General features: G+C 32.8%; 1 protein-coding gene across 2 annotated transcripts in view; it reads right to left on the minus strand.

Annotated features, from left to right (window-relative positions):
- The window catches only part of LOC123703890 (uncharacterized protein PF11_0213), an 82,031-nt gene that overhangs the window by 14,136 nt on the left and 49,576 nt on the right, over window positions 1-18,319 (minus strand). For both annotated transcript variants that reach the window (XM_045652075.1, XM_045652077.1), the window contains 11 exons: window positions 17,512-17,685; window positions 16,848-16,988; window positions 15,907-16,160; window positions 14,521-15,564; window positions 11,646-11,751; window positions 10,188-10,308; window positions 8,621-9,548; window positions 7,925-8,124; window positions 7,213-7,341; window positions 5,700-6,946; window positions 4,848-5,211 (listed from right to left, as the gene is read on the minus strand). In XM_045652075.1, coding sequence (XP_045508031.1) covers window positions 4,848-5,211; window positions 5,700-6,946; window positions 7,213-7,341; window positions 7,925-8,124; window positions 8,621-9,548; window positions 10,188-10,308; window positions 11,646-11,751; window positions 14,521-15,564; window positions 15,907-16,160; window positions 16,848-16,988; window positions 17,512-17,685 — 4,708 coding nt within the window. The remainder of the gene's footprint in view (window positions 1-4,847; window positions 5,212-5,699; window positions 6,947-7,212; window positions 7,342-7,924; window positions 8,125-8,620; window positions 9,549-10,187; window positions 10,309-11,645; window positions 11,752-14,520; window positions 15,565-15,906; window positions 16,161-16,847; window positions 16,989-17,511; window positions 17,686-18,319) is intronic.

Here is an 18,319-nt window from a genome sequence, read left to right on the forward strand (position 1 = left end):
AAGTCATTGACATGATTTTAAAAGAGCAACCATGGAGTTTCTTGCCGGTTCTTCTCCATAGATATTGCTTTCCGAATCGGTGGTAAATGTAAAAAATGTTATGACGGTTAAAAAGTGCTTTTATAAGAAGTCTTATTGAATAAATAAATGTTTGAATTTGAAAGAAATATAAGCGTTAAAAATAATATTTGTTAGGAGGAATGAACAATGATTCACGTTTTAAACGAAAACAGAGGTCTTTAGCCTTTATATATTTTGAGAAATGAATGAAACAAGATTGTGGATGGCTTGATTTTTTCAAAACATCTTGATAATTAAAACAACACAGATTCAGTTTTCTTGTAAACCGCAAAACATGTTATTTAAGTTACAATAAATATTAATTTACCTAATCACTACATATTATAAAGCAAAGTCGCTACCCGCGTCTGTCCTAATCTATATTCTATACTAATATTATAAAGCTGAAAAGTTTGTTTGTTTGTTTGAACGCGCTAATCTTGGGAACTACTGGTCCGATTTTAAAAATTCTTTCGATGTTAGATAGCTCATTTATCGAGGAAGGCTATAGGCCTATCATCACGCTTCGACCAACATTAGTGGAGCCACGGGGTCGGGGGTGAAACCGCGCGGAGCAGCTAGTGTATTTATGTGCTTCGATCTATAAAACTACGCAACGGATTTTGATACGGTTTTTTTAATAGTGATTCTCGAGGATTTTTTTAGAAAGCCGCGAGCAAAAAGCTAGTTGACAAATGAATCACACAATTGAGCCTCGTAAAGATTTTTTTTTATTATTTTTTTTTATAATACATACAACAATTTAGAACACCCTGTACACAAGGTTGGCTCCATAAGGTCGTCCTAAATCATAATAGTTGTTTCATATTCGTACTCTGTACTCATTGCTTGTCATTACTCATTAGGGCTGCTAATGTATTCAAAATTAAAGCAAAATAAACCTTATACCATTGCTATAAGAGTTAAATTAATCTATTATAGTTGGATGCTATGGTCACTTACTAAACGGTCTATCGGCAACCTTTGTTCTGATTTTATGCTGTAAATATTGCGATGACATTTTTTATGTTATTTATATTACTAAGGTCTTGTTATTAAGATAAATTTGTTTTGTCGTAGCAACGCTATTTTTATATAGGCATTGAGCTGTCTTCCCGTGCGTATTTTAGAAATATCTTCTTGGCTACATCAATACATAGTATAAATAAAACAAAGTTGCTTTCTCTGTATGCTTAAATCCTTAAAACAACGTAACCGATTTTGATGCAGATTTTCTTATTAGATAGAGTAATTCTCGAGGAACGTTTTAGCAGGTACCGTTGAGAGTAAAATTGCAAGGTCGCGTCATGGCAATACCGTCACGTAAGTAATGGAGTTTTAATTTTTAAATATTACTAATGAAGTTTTACTTCTGACACGTGTACTAGGAACACACGCTCTTTTTTAAAGCTATTATTTGTGTAGTACTTGTGTTTACACAGTATTTGTGTAACAGAATAAGATTGCCAAGCTGAGATAATACCTACATTATTAAAATAAGACAAATGTACAAGTCAAATAAAAATTAAAATTATTTTCTGAATAAATGATTTTACATGCATTTACATAATCTATGTCGTGATGTAGAAACCGGCCAAGGTCTTAAACGATCGTTTGAACTTTGTACAAGTTTCTACGATAAATAATATCATAATGTTTGTTTGTTTGTATGGCGTAATCTTGGTAACTAGCAAATCTTTTGTAAACATTTTTACGGATAGAAAGTTGTCTCATATTCTAAGATTAATTAAGTCTGAAATACTATACCTACACAAATTTTTAGGGTGCTAGATTTTGGATTAAGTATTTCATATAAAATTTATTACTTACCTACCTAACTAGTATGTTTTTCACGTAGGCCCGCCCATACTAACTCGTATTTAAGTATATATAAAGTATGAAAATTTTGAGTGAAAATTTACTCTACTTTATTATACTGATAAATCTCATAATAAATCATAACTGATAAACTTCTCCATCGACAGGTAAAAGCCATTCACGAAAATCTGTCATACATATATATTATCTATATTTCCGTTTAGATTATATGTATCTAACGCACAAAAAAATGAGTGGGGCGCGCCTTTTTCAGGAAATAAAAAACACATTGTTCCTTGTTAAAAGAGAATATTTTAAAACTTACTTTACTTCTAGTTCAAAATAGAATAATAGAAGTATTGCAGTTGTCACTGTCAGTATAAAGATAAAAAATTAAGGCTGCTCAGCATTTGCTGTCCTTTGAGGTCAGCGCTGATTTTCAGTAGTTCAGTGCTGATATCATATACCTTGTGTTATAATTAACATATATCATGTTATTCCACTGAAAAAAATAAAACTTTCTACTAGAATGAACGTATTTTTAAAACAAACAAACTTTCTTCTTTATAATATTAATAGTTTAAAAATTGGACGTAGACTAGCTGTTATAACTTCAAAATACATTTTTTTATTACAAAGGAATCTTTTAATAAGGTCAAGGTATGTGAAAATTTTATATTTCGCAATATTAAAAGACTTACTTATAAAAATGAAACATTTGCATATTGCATGTTGTTATGTTGTGTATATGTCGTGGTCATATCGTAGATTTGATCATTTCATGATATGAGTGGCAATTTCACGAAATGGTCGCATATCGTGAAATGGCCAATTTAGTTTGGCCACATCATGATGTGGTTTGGGCAGATCAATGATAAGAAATCGTTTCACGATATGGCCAATTAACGCACGGTTTTTTCATGAAATGACCAAAATTATTTGATCATATCGTAAAATAGTTACATTAATCGTTGGTAGAGGCGCTGCAAGCTCTGTGTTTATGTGATAAGATGGCGGCCGCTGGCGAAAATTAAATTATTCGCAGTTAAAAACTTCATAATTCGTTTAATAACAATATTATGAAGAAAGTCATAGCAAAGAATTTACGACGAAGAGGTACGAGTACTATGGAAAATGTGGATATCTTATATGTATTTAAGAAAAAATGCGACTTAAATAAAATAATTTAAGAAACTACTACTATATTATTATAATTGTTTGTTTTTTAAAAAGCGATCCGCTTCTGGCACTCGCCGGCCGCTGCCGCGGCACGCTCGCTTTGCTCGCTCGGCTCGTGCGTTGTTTATCAAAGTGTAACCTAACCTAACCTAATTGTTTTAGCTATTGCAAAAACGATTCGCTTCTGGCATTCGCCGGCCGCTGCCGCGGCACTAACTTAAATGACATTAAACAAGTTTTTAGAATATAGTTATTCTGAAATTTTTTAATATTTTATGGACTCTTTATATTTTATACGATCTGGCCAAATGTGGATGACCAAATCGTGAAACGTTGACGATTTAACGATCTGATCAAACTATGTTGGCCATTTCACGATATGCGACCATTTCGTGAAATGGCCACTCATATCATGAAATGATCAAATCTACGATATGACCACGACATATATACTAGCTGTGCTCCGCGGTTTTACATGCAGTGCTCCGCTCCTGTTAGTCTTAGCGAGATGATATATAGTCTATTGCCTTCCTCGATTAATGGACTATCTAACACCGAAATAATTTTTCAAAACGGACCAGTAGTTCCTGAGATTAGCGCGTTCAAACAAACAAACAAACTCTTCAGCTTTATAATATTAAGTATATTGCCTTGTTAAATAGTTCTAAGAACTTAAATATTTGTTTCGCAAACAAATTTCGTTATATATGTATTAGGAGAGAAAATATTTTCTGTTTACGTCATACTGTTTGTCTATCTATAATAATACCTAGAAATTAATGTATTTGAAAGTTGATATTGTATTTTATATTATTTACTAATACTACTAGTATAGATAGTATTATATTATCTGTGCTATTACGAATATTGTGAGTAATGTAAGAACCAATCACATCATCGAAAAAGGCCACCATATTTAATTGAACAAACGATCACTTATTCGAATTTCAAAATCACATTACATTAACAAACTAGTTTTCTCTAATCACTTTTCAAAAACCGAACACAATTAGAGCGCTTTTTTCAAAATCTAACCGAATTCCGTTCTTTTTCAAATCTTGCGTCACTCCAGTTTAAATATCGAATAGCGTTACTGTTATCACAGTTCAAACAAAGAACAATTTTGTACCGTTTTTAATAATTTTTCCTTTACACGTGTGTTCATTACGACATTCGCGCGTCAACTGATTGCTGTTATCTTATCAAAAGCGAATAAACTGGCTTGCTAAATGTTTATATTGATTTAGTCGCTAACTGAAAGGTGCGTTTGTTGTGTGATAATGTTTTATTTTTAGTAGTTTATTTAAATTTAATGGCTTTTTAATTGGAATGTTATGGCGATAGCAGTAGCAATTTGGTTGATTCTCAAAACTTGTTATTATTTTGACTTTATTTTAATCTACATTTTCAAAATTCTTAAATAGTTCAAAACGTAAAGTCGGTATTTGTTAGATAAGAAATAATCATAAAATTTTTCATAGATTAAAGTTAGTTTAACTTCTTTAAAGTGAAATTAATTTAATTTTATGTTTTCTTATTTATATATTTATTTATGTTTATCTCAATTCCATAATATTCGGGTACCATCATAAGGAAGGTACTTACCCGGTCCTTTTATTATTATTCTAATAACAATTTTCTTTTATTATTTTCAATATCTATTCATAATTTTTTACTGAGAAAAAGGTACATAATTATGTCCAATTTTTCTAACAATAAATACGACAAAGTGCTATTTGTCATATTTATTGATAGAAGCAATGCAATACAATTAATTACAAAAAACTTACCTCTCTTCAAACATCGTCGAGCCCGTTACGTTGAAAGCGTCATCATTCGAGACGTCCTCCAGCACGTTGCTATAGCAACTGTCGCTTCTGTCAAACTCGCGCGACACGCTGTTCGACATTTGACACCTGTCACTTTGGCTGTTTGACACTTGACATCGGTCACTTTGGCTGTTTGGCACTTGACACCTGTCAACTTGGCTGTTTGACAGTTGACAGCTGTCACTCTGGCCGTCTGACAGCTGGTATCTGTCACTTTCGGGAGTTTTGGTGCTGTTGCGCTCGTGCCATAGTTTCTTTGTTTCGTCCTGCGCTCTGCGTTTGAGCGCCTCGATTTTCTCTCGTTCGTTTTCTATAACTTGACAACCTGCGTTTGATGAAATATAAAAATTATGTTATAGAAACCGATTAATAAAACGTTCTAAAACAAAACGAAGACAAACATTCTAAAAAAGAAGGATCTTTAAATGTATTTAAATTCGAAGTAATGTAGTGAAGCAAATTATAAAAATCAATATATTACTGGAACATGTTTAACTAAGCTACTTCTAGAAATTTTGAGAAACGAAAATCGAAAATTTCCAATTTCAATAATCAAAAGATATAAAAGAAATTTAATTACTATTTATTTACTATCACAGAATACTTAATAGTACTATTAACAACTAGATTCATATTCGTCTACTAAAAGCTCTTATTGCACAACTATTCATTGAAATTAACACCTTATTCCCTAGCAGTAAAGTCCAAAGTCTCTTGCATCCCGTAGACAAACAATGTTTAACCGCTATTATGAGTCCAGTTATTTATCACCTACTCTATTATACGTTAATACCTAATTCTACCAAAACCCACCTTGTTCTTCCAGCATTTCCATCCTCTTCCTCTCAATCTCCATCAAACTGTCCAACGTTCTCTTGCCCAACGAATTCATATCCGTGTCACTTGATAATATCGGCGCGTCCATTGTCACTTTAGATATTCTATCTATATCATCTTGTGAAGGAATCTTTCCATTATCAGTTATTTTTTGAAACTCACTTCGTACACTCGGTTCGTCCCCACAACTCTTTCTGTGCAAGACTTTTTTATCTTTGTCTGTTTTTATTTTCTCAAACGTCACGTTTTTACACTCTTCTTCGTTCTCTTCTTTAATGGATTGTTCTTTTTTATCTGGCGATAGAGATTTCGCTTTCACGTATTTATTATCTGAAGGGATAGATTTTGAATTTTTTACATAACGGCTCTTAATATTTTCGCTGTCTTCACTATTCTTATTTGCACTATCTTTCCGTTTTAGCGAATCTTTTTTAATTATCTTTCCCAGCGCTGCGAACGTCGGTATCTTTGATGATGAGCTACTTTTGACTGGACCGTTTTCTTTTTTATCTTTCTTTTTCGAATGCCGCAAACTGTTGAACTTGTCCAACGAAGTATCGACCTCAATGTTATCATTATAGAATATATTTTCGTTCAAACTCTGCGACATTATATCGACTTTTTCCGGTTTCTTCTTATCTTTATTCTTTCGTTTGAGAGAATCGAAGTTGCGCTCCCAAAATCCTTTCTTCTCTTTCGACGAAGTGGAAGACTTAGAAGGACTTTCGTTTTTTCCATCAACATCTATTGGATCAATGGCGTCAGATGTCACACGGCGTTCGATATCCACGATCATGGATTGGGACATTTGATCTATAGAGTTGAATTTGTCTTTCAATTGTTTCGTGTGATCCTCGAAGTTGGATAGTTTTGCTACGTCATTGTCGTCGCTATCTGAACTTGGTGAATATCCAAATTCCCCTGATTTTGCTCTAGTTTGATCTGTGTAGAACGCACTGTCAGGTGATTGAGTCCTTTCTATATAGTTTAGCTTTGAAACTATGGGTTTAATATCTTTTTCTATATTTTGAACTTTGCTTGTCAATTCTTCTACTTGATTTAATAGTCTGACGTATTCAGCTTGTAGTACTTTAGTTTCTTCGAGCGCTGATGTTAGATTGTTATTCGCTTCTGATTTGAGTGTGAGTATTCTTGTTTTTTGAGCGTCTATTTTCTTGCTGAGAAGCATTATTTCGTTTTGCACGTCTTCTCGGTTTGATAGTCTAAAACAAAATAATAGTATTATCGATAAGATAAAGTTTAATTTATAAGCAGTATTTATAATTATTTTCTTCTGTATTAAGTAATTTATCTATCGCTCTGGTCCACCGCATTTCAAACTGATAAAAAATACTCAATTATAAACTGATCAAAAACTTAGTGGTAAAAAAATATTCAAACCCGGTGCAGTTGTTCCAGAGGTTCCATCGTACGAACGAACAAACAAACTGCTCCTATATAATGTTCAGATGTAGACTGTCATACTTACAGTTCAGATTCTTCTTCCAAATGCTGGAACTCCAAATCTTCGTATATTTTCGTTTCATTGTCTAAAATGTCTTGAGCATTTTGCAACTCTTCAAGGGTCGCGGAGTTGTCTTTCAAGTCTTTTTCTATCCTGTTTATAAAAACAATAAACTGTTAGTAGGAAATAAAATAAAGCTCTAATCCACTTTAAATGCAAGTTGCAATATTCATTTATCGGATAAAATTCTGCTGAAATTTTTCATTCCTCCTGTGTTTTGAAGTTCATAGCTGATAAATATAAAAATGGTTGAAACAAAACTAAATTACTTTATAAATCTTATACAAATAATTGTATTTGATCCTCTTCCTTTAGGGTTAAATATCTTTAATTTTTATCTAAAATCGAGTTATTCTATGATCATTTTACAAACAGTAGAAAATTGAACTTTAACCCAAGTGTGTTAAACACCAAATCCTTTCGAAATACACAATTAGGCTGGTTGCAGAGCTTGACCGACCGTCAGTGCGTACCGTCCGCGTCGGTCCTGACGATACGCATCAACAATAATTGTATGACTATGACACTAATGCGCATGACAATACGCGTGCGTATGGTCGGTCTAGCTATGAACGGTTTTATGAATTTCCATACATATGACAAGCGCGACTGACGTACGCACTGATGGTCGGTCAAGCTCTGCAACCAGCCTTAGTTTAATAATAGTTTTTCATACCTTTCAACTTTCATAGTAGCGATTTCCACGCGATCTCTCATCTCATTCTGTCTTGCTTCTTGCCTTTCTTTCATTTGCTTGATTTCTTCCTCGATTTGTTTTGCTTTATCTGTTAACTCTGCTTTTTTCTTCTGTTCTATGTTTAAAATCGCTATTTCTGAGTCATATTCCCCTTTGATGAGAGCTTTTTCCATTTCCAACTAAAATATAATAAAATAAATAATACTATGTATATATTTAAATTTATGTTTCTCTCTTTTTTTTAATTCATGCAAGGGATCAATCCTAGGGAAGGAACAGGTCCCCTTAATACAGGTTATACCTAGTAAGGGGGCCTGAACCCCAATCTATTGTAACAAATTAATGTATGAATTCAAATAAAGATTTTATTTATGTATTTATTTATAATTTATTGATACGTTTACATTGTTATCTACTGTTTTGTTGTTACATGAAATGTATTGCAGTAAATCTATTTGACCATAATAATAAAGAATACATTGTTTGCTGTTTTTGATATACTATTTAATATATAGGAAAAGGACCTTTAGATTGATATAATATACTTTTGTTACATCAAGCTTTAACCCATTGACCACCGAGCGGCCCAATGAGAAAATAATATAATTAATTAGAACTTGATCATAACGTACCTATCTAGCTTCTATAATATGTAATTACAAACAAAAACCTTACCTCTCGCAATATATCGTCTTCCTGCGATCTAATTTCCGTCATTTTACATTTAATTTCATGTATTTCTCCCACTAGTTTCTTCCGTTCATCTTTCAGTGTTTCATACTTAGACTTCAATTCATCTACATTATCTTCTAATACACTATCTATTGAATCTGCTTCCAAATCGATCTTTTTGAATTCATCTCGTATATTTTTAATAACATTTTCTCTATTATGTTTTAAGTCTTCTTCGAATTTCTCCAATTCAGGAATATCGGCCATTAGTTCATTTTTAACGTCATCAAAGCTTTTGTGTTTAGTCAAATTGGTTTCTTCAGTATCGTCTTTTATTATTGTTGAGTATCTAAATTCAATATCGTTGGTGACATCTGAATCATCAATCATTGGTATCTCTTCTTCGAGACTTAATTGTTTTTCAATACCAGTGCAAGTTTTATCATTACCTTCATTGGTTTGACTTTGATTTATTTCATTTTGTTGTTCAAATGGATTAGTACTTTTAGGCGGAGGCGTAGGAAAAATAAAATACTGAGGCGACGGAATGTTTTTATGAGCGAATGTCGTTTTTATTCGAGTCCTTGGACTCTGTGTGTTTGGAGATTTCGGTTTGAAACCTAGGTTATTTTTGAAATAGACATTTTCGTATGGACTACCTATGGGCGAGTTAAGTTTAGGGCCGTTTTGAAGTTTTCTTATCATTATTGGACTAGAGAGATCGTTTCTTTGAACATCGTCGAATACAGGGATGCCTATTTCGTCCATTCTTCCGACATTTTCGTAGTTATTGTCTGAAATAGTTATTTCTGGTGTGGACGGATTTATCATTGCATTTTGCGACGTATCAAAGTTTTCGTAGCTCGAGAGATTTCTTTGTATTGGTAACGATTGGCTCATAACATTATGTTTATTTTGACTAGTATCAAACCTGGAAATTAAATAAATAAATGCTTTAGAACAACATATTTTCACATTAAACGAAGTACTTTTAAAACACTTTTGTTATAAAGCTTGTTTTGGGAGAGACACAATTACATTTACATTACCTAAATTAAAGTAGAAAAAAAAATGTGTGCGTGTACACACGTAAGAAGTGAAACTTCTTTATGACTTATTTTTCAAAAAATAATTTACTATATGCAACTTTACAGAAATACGTCGAATCACGCGTGGTAGGGATAAGAAAAAGATGGCGCGTAACGGAAAAATGTCACGCGTAACGAAAAAATGTTACACTAAATTTTTTTCCAACCCCGATAAAGAAGTTTCACTTCAAAAATATACCGGCCGAATTGATAACCTCCTCCTTTTTTTTTGAAGTCGGTTAAAGAGCTTTAAAATGTTAAACATAGCTAAAACAGCATACTGACAATCATCACAAACATTTTATTGAACAGTTTAATCTTACATTAGTATGTAGTTTTTACTAGAATTTACTTAAGCTACTACTTTATTTAAATTGTATTCATTCTTATCTTTAACACTTGTTATAAAAATAATTACTTAAAGGATAAATAAAAGCTTTTCAAACTCAATAACTTCCCTTAATTAATAAACTATTACTCACTTATAATATCCATCACTTGTTTGAACAAAATTAGGATTGTTCACCACCACGCTCCTCGGGAGGGAACCGTTCGTTATGATTTTGTTATGCGACCTCTTTTCTGTTGGTGTGATTGGTATACCTGTTGACATCACAATAGTCGTTTTTAACGGGTTTAATTCACGTTTTACTGATACTTTTACGGTTTGAAACACTTCAATTATTTCAAACTAATAAAAAATAATGATTATTTTAATAATTTCACTTTAACTAAACTAGTGAATTACAATATGTATTTAAAACGGTTTTATACACCTTTTATTATTTTAAACGTCAACATCAGTATATTATTATTTAACGGTTTCAATACCCTGTTTTTAAGGTCGATAATAGTACATCATATTACTCCTCTTAATTTATCAGTTTAATACACGATTTAAATCATAATTTAAAACACCTAGTAATAATTTCAACAGACTTATTTTATTCACACGTTTTAACGATTTAAACCGCAATTTAACACAAATTTTTCGGCGTATTTTTATTACACGATATTATGGACAGACGACACAAATCATTACTAGGTTAAGCACTGCTTTGTCCACATTGAGGTATGTAGATTTAGATAGCGTTATCAGCAGATTTAAGTGCACAAAAATACTAATTATGTCAAAACTGCGGTAAGTTGTGAGTAATTTTTATAACCGAGATTATGTATAGAATTTCAAGATTTACATTCATATATTATGTAAAAATATACTGTTTACAAGATTACCAATGTCTGTACTGTTTATAAGCGCTTAAATATTCCTACCAGTTACTTCAAGATGATGTAATATTTTCAAAGTTTCGATAGACAAAATGTTTAATGTATTATGAGCCTTAATACTATTAGCATTATGGTCCATTAAAGGTTGATCAGGTGTATACTATATGCAATGCTTTATTGTTATAAATCATCAATAGATCTGTAATGAATTATTATTTGGAATTGGATTTGCAAGCTGCGATTAATTTTAAAATAAACATATGAATGCAATTAGGTGCGCAAATCGGACATCGTCCTTAATCTCTAGTTTTGATAACAAGGGGACATGCTAAAATTTTAGCAAACGAAATGTTTCCGGGTTTCACAAAGACAAAAGGATAAATAAATTTTTTTATCAAAAATAACTGGTAGAAGTATAGATGACGCTTTTACTCGTTGGTTAACATGCACAAATACCAGCGGCTTACCACGTAATCCTGTCCTACTAATATTGTGAGGATGGATGTATGTGTATGTATGTATGTTTGTTACTCTTTCACACAAATACTACGAAACCGATTATAATGAAATTTAGCCCACATATAGAGGGTAACTTGGATTAACACATAGGATAGTATAATCCTAGAAATCCCACGGAAACGGGAACTATGCGGGTTTTTCTTTGAAAACGCGGACGCGGACGAAGCTAGTAAAAATATAGATTAACAAACCTGACGAGATCTGTCTCTCATACTCCGCACACATGTTAAGTATTTCCTCCAAGCGAGCCGACTCTGCTTCCTTCTGTTCCTCTTCCTTCAGTCTGTCTTGGTATGCCTGAAATTTTTGAATGAATAATAAATCGTGGGGTTCGAAATTCAACCTTCTATAGACGAAATAAAACTCAATTTTAATAATAATTAGAACAATTAGAATAATTAGAATTTGGTTGATCGAAATTCGACCTTCTGTACACGAAATAAGACTCTTAATTAACAATTAGAACTACTAATAGCTGGTAATTGAAATTGAACCTTCTGTGGAGGTAATACGGCCTATTGTTGATATGAAAATTCCTGTGACTTATGGCTATTTGTTTTATTATGGACAATAAGACTATAGGTACACTGGATTTTCTTAAAAAAAAAAAAAAAAAAAAACTTTAGATTAGGGTATCAATAAGTTATCTATGATTTGGTAATTGATGATTATATATGCCTGTTCATTGTTACTTTAACTCACCACATTACAAAACAGTTTATCAATTTTCCTAATAATAGTATTATATATTTCACTCTTAGCATGAATTTGACCAACTTGATTGTATTTCAAATCGTTCCCGACCATAATAACATTACTATTTTGTATAGGCGCTTGTATATTTTGACTTTTATTAATAGCAACACAGTCCGCAATTTTGACAACTTCAATTTTTAAATCGTCGTACGATTTTTTAATCTGTTGTTCTAAATTCAAAATTTTCGCATCAATCGTGTTCTCGTGGTTTCTAGTTTCCTTTATGTAATGGTTGGTTAGAATCGAGTTGATCGTTTTGTATATTTTGATATCGTTTCTCAGTTTGTGTACGACTTCGAGTTTGTCGTTGACGGAATTCGTTAAATCGATTATTTTCTCGTAATCGTTTATTCGATGTTTTTCATCGATTGTCGTACGCAGTTGCTTCAACGCTAACGTGTTTCTCTTGATATTTCTCACAAATAATTTGATTAGGCTCTTCCTCGTGGGGCACTTATTAGAATTGTTTTTGACAGTCATTTTGCAGTGTTTATTTACTGTTTCACTTTAATGTATGCTTTAGTATCTGTGACTAAAATAGGTGAGTTTAGAAAATGGCGCGAAGTCAATGATTTGTTTCAAAATAGGTAAAATTTAATGAATAAATGCAATGTCAATGGTCAAAACAATATGAACACATTTTAAAGTGACTTTAATGGTTATTTAGATTTATGGCATAAAAATTCGAATTAGTAGTAAGTGTATAAAACTAAATGTTACCTATAATTTATTCACAATACACTAAAAGCATACAAATGGAGATTCAACTAGACAACACAACCATGTTTTAAATCACATACATAACGATGTATGTATGAATGAAACACGAAACAATAATTTATAATGAACACACTTAATTCACTTTCACTAGTGAAAAATTTAAACGATGGAGCGTGTCTGTGGGTTATTTGATCTATGATGATGACGTCACAACTGTTGAACGAACGATGGAACGTCTGTGGGTTATTTGATCTATGATGACGTCACAATTGTTAGATGCACTATTCCATAATTTAGTTCTTTTTATATTAGTGAAGTTTGATTGATTATTATAATTGGTTATTTATGTTTATTTTGCGTGATTTTGCGAATTAAATTTACGTTTTAAAAACACGTGTATAATTAATTGAATTCTACACTGCAATGAGTGATATCTCTTATTGACTTATCATTTACGCAGAGTTTTATCAGATAAAACTATTGTTTCCCTCATAATGATTGCCGCAGTTGATTTAAATATTCTTTTGTCACTGGGCAACTATTAAATTGATAGATTAGTGATTTGATATACGTTTTTGTGTTATCGATCATTTTAGAAATTAATGTTGTAGTAATAATAACTAACATAGAATAGCTATCTGTGCCCCGTGGTTTTACCTGCATTCCTCCGCCCCTGTTTGTCTGAGCGTGATGATTATATTATTTAGCAGATAGCCTAGGCTATAGCCTTCCTCGATAAATGGGCTATCGACCAGTAAATAATTTTTCATATTGGGCCCGTGGTACCTAAGATTAGGGCGTTCAAGCAAGCAAACAAACATACTCTTCAGCTTTATAATATTAGTATAGATTTTTTAAAAATATTTGCAAAGACAATTTCATAGATTACTAGACTTGTCATTCGATTTTTAACGTTTACATATTTATATCAACTTTAAACTATTAAACTAGTCATTTAATAACATGTCGGAATGTCACACTTTGTATGTAACACGATATAAATCCATTATAAACAAGATCCTGATATACATTATCTTTAGAATACAACAAGATAATTTAAAATTAGTCTATTTGCCATTTAATTAAAATCGTTCTTGTACGAAGGTTGTAAAATAATAATATTTTTATATGACATGTCTACAGTATTATTTATAAAAATATGTAACTATGAAGTTTTTGAATTATTAAAATTACTAATGGAAATGGAAGTCAAGCGATAACGGGCGAAAATCTAGTATTGATATTTTACAAAGTATGAAAATAATTAAGTACCTAATTACAATAAAATAAAAAGAAAACGACGTGTGTCACTCGGGGAGTGGGGCGGTTGCGCTATTGCATGCTATGCCTTCAAGCCACACCTCCGCCCCAAGGAGTGGGGAGCGTGAGGTTTTTTCGTTACGGAATTTCTCGATTCGGTCCCCGCGCTCAAGGCCCGCGATAGAAGCTATGCAATAGCTTAAAAATAATCTCTATAAATTTATAAAACACCAGAGAAAAACTACAGAAAAAATTAAAAGATACATACAATATAGTAGAAGTAATACCTCATTATAGGGCGGTAAAAAACACATAAAAAATCATTCTTACCTGCTTCCGTCTATTCTCCGCATCAAAACTCCTATCGTATCCATAATTAGTATAAACAGGCGAATACTGCGGGTTCCTATCAAACGTAGACGAAGGCAGAATATTCTTCACGTCGATTCTCGCGTATTCGTTTCTAGAATATTCCATATCGCTAGAAACATCTAGACTTCTGTACGAATCTTGCGCATTTTGACATGAACTTTGCATACTGTGACATGAGTCTTGCATTCTTTGACATAAATCCTGCTGAGTTTGATACGAGTCCTGTAATCTTTGACATGATTCCTGTACATTTTGGTACGAATCTTGCATTCTTTGACTTGAATCTTGCTGGTTTTGGTACGGGTCTTGTAATCTTTGACATGAGTCTTGCTGACTTTGATACGAGTCCTGTAATCTTTGACATGATTCTTGTACACTGTGATACGAGTCTTGCATGCTGTGACATGAGTCTTGCATCCTTTGACATGAGTCCTGTACGCTGTGATACGAGTCCTGTAATCTTTGACATGAGTCCTGTTGGTTGTGGTATGAGTCTTGTAATTTCTGACATGAGTCTTGCTGATACGAGTTTTGCAAACTATTCGGCGGTTCCTGGTTTTTATAATCTTGATTCCTGTACGCATCGTTATTCTTGTATTTTTGATACGGATCTTCGTTTTTGTAGTTATTTTTGAACGAATCATTTTTGTCGCGTCGATCTATATTAATTTTGCCATAGATATGATTATCTGGTCGACTTTGTTGATCGTTGTTGACTTTTTTCAGTTTTTCCGTTCTGGTGTCATCGAAGTTTCTGACTATGTCGTCTATTTTAGTTTTTCGTACCGCCACGTTCGCGTAGGAGCAATTTTTCGGGTCTAGACTGTTGTTTTCGTTCAGTACTATAATCTTTTGGTCTTTTAGTTTGTTCATGTAGTTTGGTATATTTCTACCGCCTAGGACGTCTCTGGCTGGAGTGTTGACTGTTAAAGAATTGGAACTAAAAACCTTTGGAGATATCTCGTTTTCGTTGCTCGTGTAGAATTGACTTCTGCCGATTTTCTGTAAATAGGGTTATTTTTAGCTACGCCAATTAAGTTATTATTTAGAGATTTTGATTATTTATTTATTAAAGCATCATTTCCTTGATACACTTTGTATGTATTTGAACTTTGTTATTTAAAAAAAATAACGGTTACATACTTGCCTTGTTTATTAAAAGATATGATACATAGAAAATCTTTTTATTTTAATCTTTTTATGGCTAATGTTTTTCAGTAGATTAAATTTTTGGCAAGCATCAGTTTGTTATGAGGCTTTATCTTTTACTTTTTTCTAATCAAATAAAAAAGATAGTAAATGGGTTACTATTTAATATGTAAATAATGTAAAAATAATCCATACCTGTTGCTTAGCATAATACTCAAATTTGGACACCTTCGCCATAATACTGCCTATCTTCGGTCTAGATTCCTGATCGGAATTAGACTCAGCTGTATCTAGATCTTTATACGGTTTCCTAGGAACGGGTGGTTTTCTGGACATTTCCTTGAGAGTCACGTCTAGTTCTTGGTCTAATTGGGAGAGGGAATTGTCCTTGTATATCTTACTAATGCTGTTTTGGTAACATTGGTTCGGGTCTGCGTGGTTTACGTAGCCTGGAAGGAAAATAAACATTAGGTTGAAATATTAAATATTTCCTTATAACTTGGTGAAAATAGTAAATACTATATGAGTATTGCGTTTTAAAACAGAAACAAAACAGTATTTGTTGTAAGTGTATCCATATTATGCATGTAGCGTGAATTAAATCGTGCAAAAATAGACCTTATTCCTATAAAATAAGGTACATACCTGGTGGCAAGCATTGCTCATGTTGCGTGAACTATATCGTTCAAAAATCAACCTTATTCCTTAACAATACGGTACATACCTGGTGTTAATCATGACGAGTGAACAGAATTATTCGAAAACAATGGTAGTTACTATTCGTATAGTGCCATCGGAAAATCAATCTTATTCCTACAGAATAAGGTAGGAATATATAATTTACATATGCGTGATAACAAGCGCTGCTCATGTCACGTGACCTAAATCGTTCAAATATCAACCTTATTCCCTTAAAATAAGGTACAAACCTGGGGGCAAGCACTACTCGTTCGGTGCGAACTGAATCGTTCGAAAAACAAACGTAGTCACTATTAGTATGCTGTGTCATCGGAAAATCAACCTTATTCCTTTCCAATAAGGTACATACCTGGTAACAATCGGCAATCGCTATTCATCCAGCATAAAATGAATCATTCAAAAATCAACCTTACTATCTCTTACAATAAGGTACATACCCGGCAAGCACTGCTCATTCGGTGTGAACTGTATGGGAGCCATGGACACGTGGCCGGACGGCAGTACCGACTTCATGAGTTTCGCTTCCTCTGGGTGGTTGAAACGGAGATAGTTCGATCTGCCTATTGTTAGCATGCTACCTGTAATTAAGATACATTAAATTTGTATTTTTGTATGTTTATTTTTCTACAATATACTGTTTAAAAATAAAATACAATGTTATGAGTTTATTTTACATCTTTTGAATATTATTATACATAATTAAACTAAACTTTAATAAACAAACTTTAAAAACTTTAATATTTGATAATCTATGTGAGTACTTATATTAATCTACTTATTAGTAGTTTATAATAGCCTCTTACGTATTTTATAATCTGCAGCAAACCTTATGCTAGAATTTCAAAATTCTTAGTTTATGAAACTGAAACCAAAATATTCAAAAGTCACAATTTGTTATGTATCCTCTATTCCTCTATAACAGAAGATAAAATCAAATGTGAACTGATTGAGTGTGATTCGTTAAACTTTACTGAACCTCCATAAAATTAAAACAACATTATACAACTTTTGCTTTTAATTCCGTCTATCCCCCTTTCGTAACGCGCGATAAGTAACTTCGTTCGAAAAACTTAATCAATTTCCCCAAAACTTCAAACTTACCCTGCGACAGGCGAGTCGGCTTGTCAACTGGCAACCCATCGAGCAGCGTGCTCCCACTGACTGGGTACAACGTGACCACACCATGGGAGTTCTCCACTCTACAGTGCACGCTGGCCACACCGGTGCCTACGACGTATATATCGCAGGTAGGGTCGGAACCGATGGTCACTCGGCCTGGAATTAGGGAATAAATCTTAATATATATAAATCTCGTGTCACAATGTTTGTCCTCAATAGACTCCTAAACCACTTAACCGATTATAATAAAATTCGCACACCATGTGCAGTTCGATCCAACTAGATAGATAGGGTAATTTTAATCTCAAATTGTTTTTGAGAAAGCGGGCGAAGCCGCGGGCGGTAAGCTAGTAGAAATTATAATTTTGGTGGAGGACTGTAGAGGGAATATTTCATTTATCTAATTTCTGTGGAAAATATATGATATCAAAATTCTAGAAAAATGTCGCTTATCAATTTGTTTTTATATAGCAACATTATTATTGAATACTAGCATCGAATCGTAGTTTTGCCCGCGTTCCATGTTGATAAATTCACACATTACTTACGCCCGACTATCGCTACCCGAAAATTGTAACAAAACTAGACTAGGGTACTGTATTGTGCCTTGAGGATTGTATAATAAATAAAAACCATTTCGGGCTTTAACTTAAACTATTGTGGAAGAAAAGGGACAAAATCCTACTTATATTCGAACGATGCTAATCCTTTGTAAAGGGTGTGATACGTATGGAAGTACCGTCAGCAATTAAATTTGTACGTGCCATTATATAAATTTTGTCGCTTTTTT

Source organism: Colias croceus, chromosome 27 (genome assembly GCF_905220415.1).
Source record: "Colias croceus chromosome 27, ilColCroc2.1".
NCBI classification, from domain to species: Eukaryota; Metazoa; Arthropoda; class Insecta; order Lepidoptera; family Pieridae; genus Colias; species Colias croceus.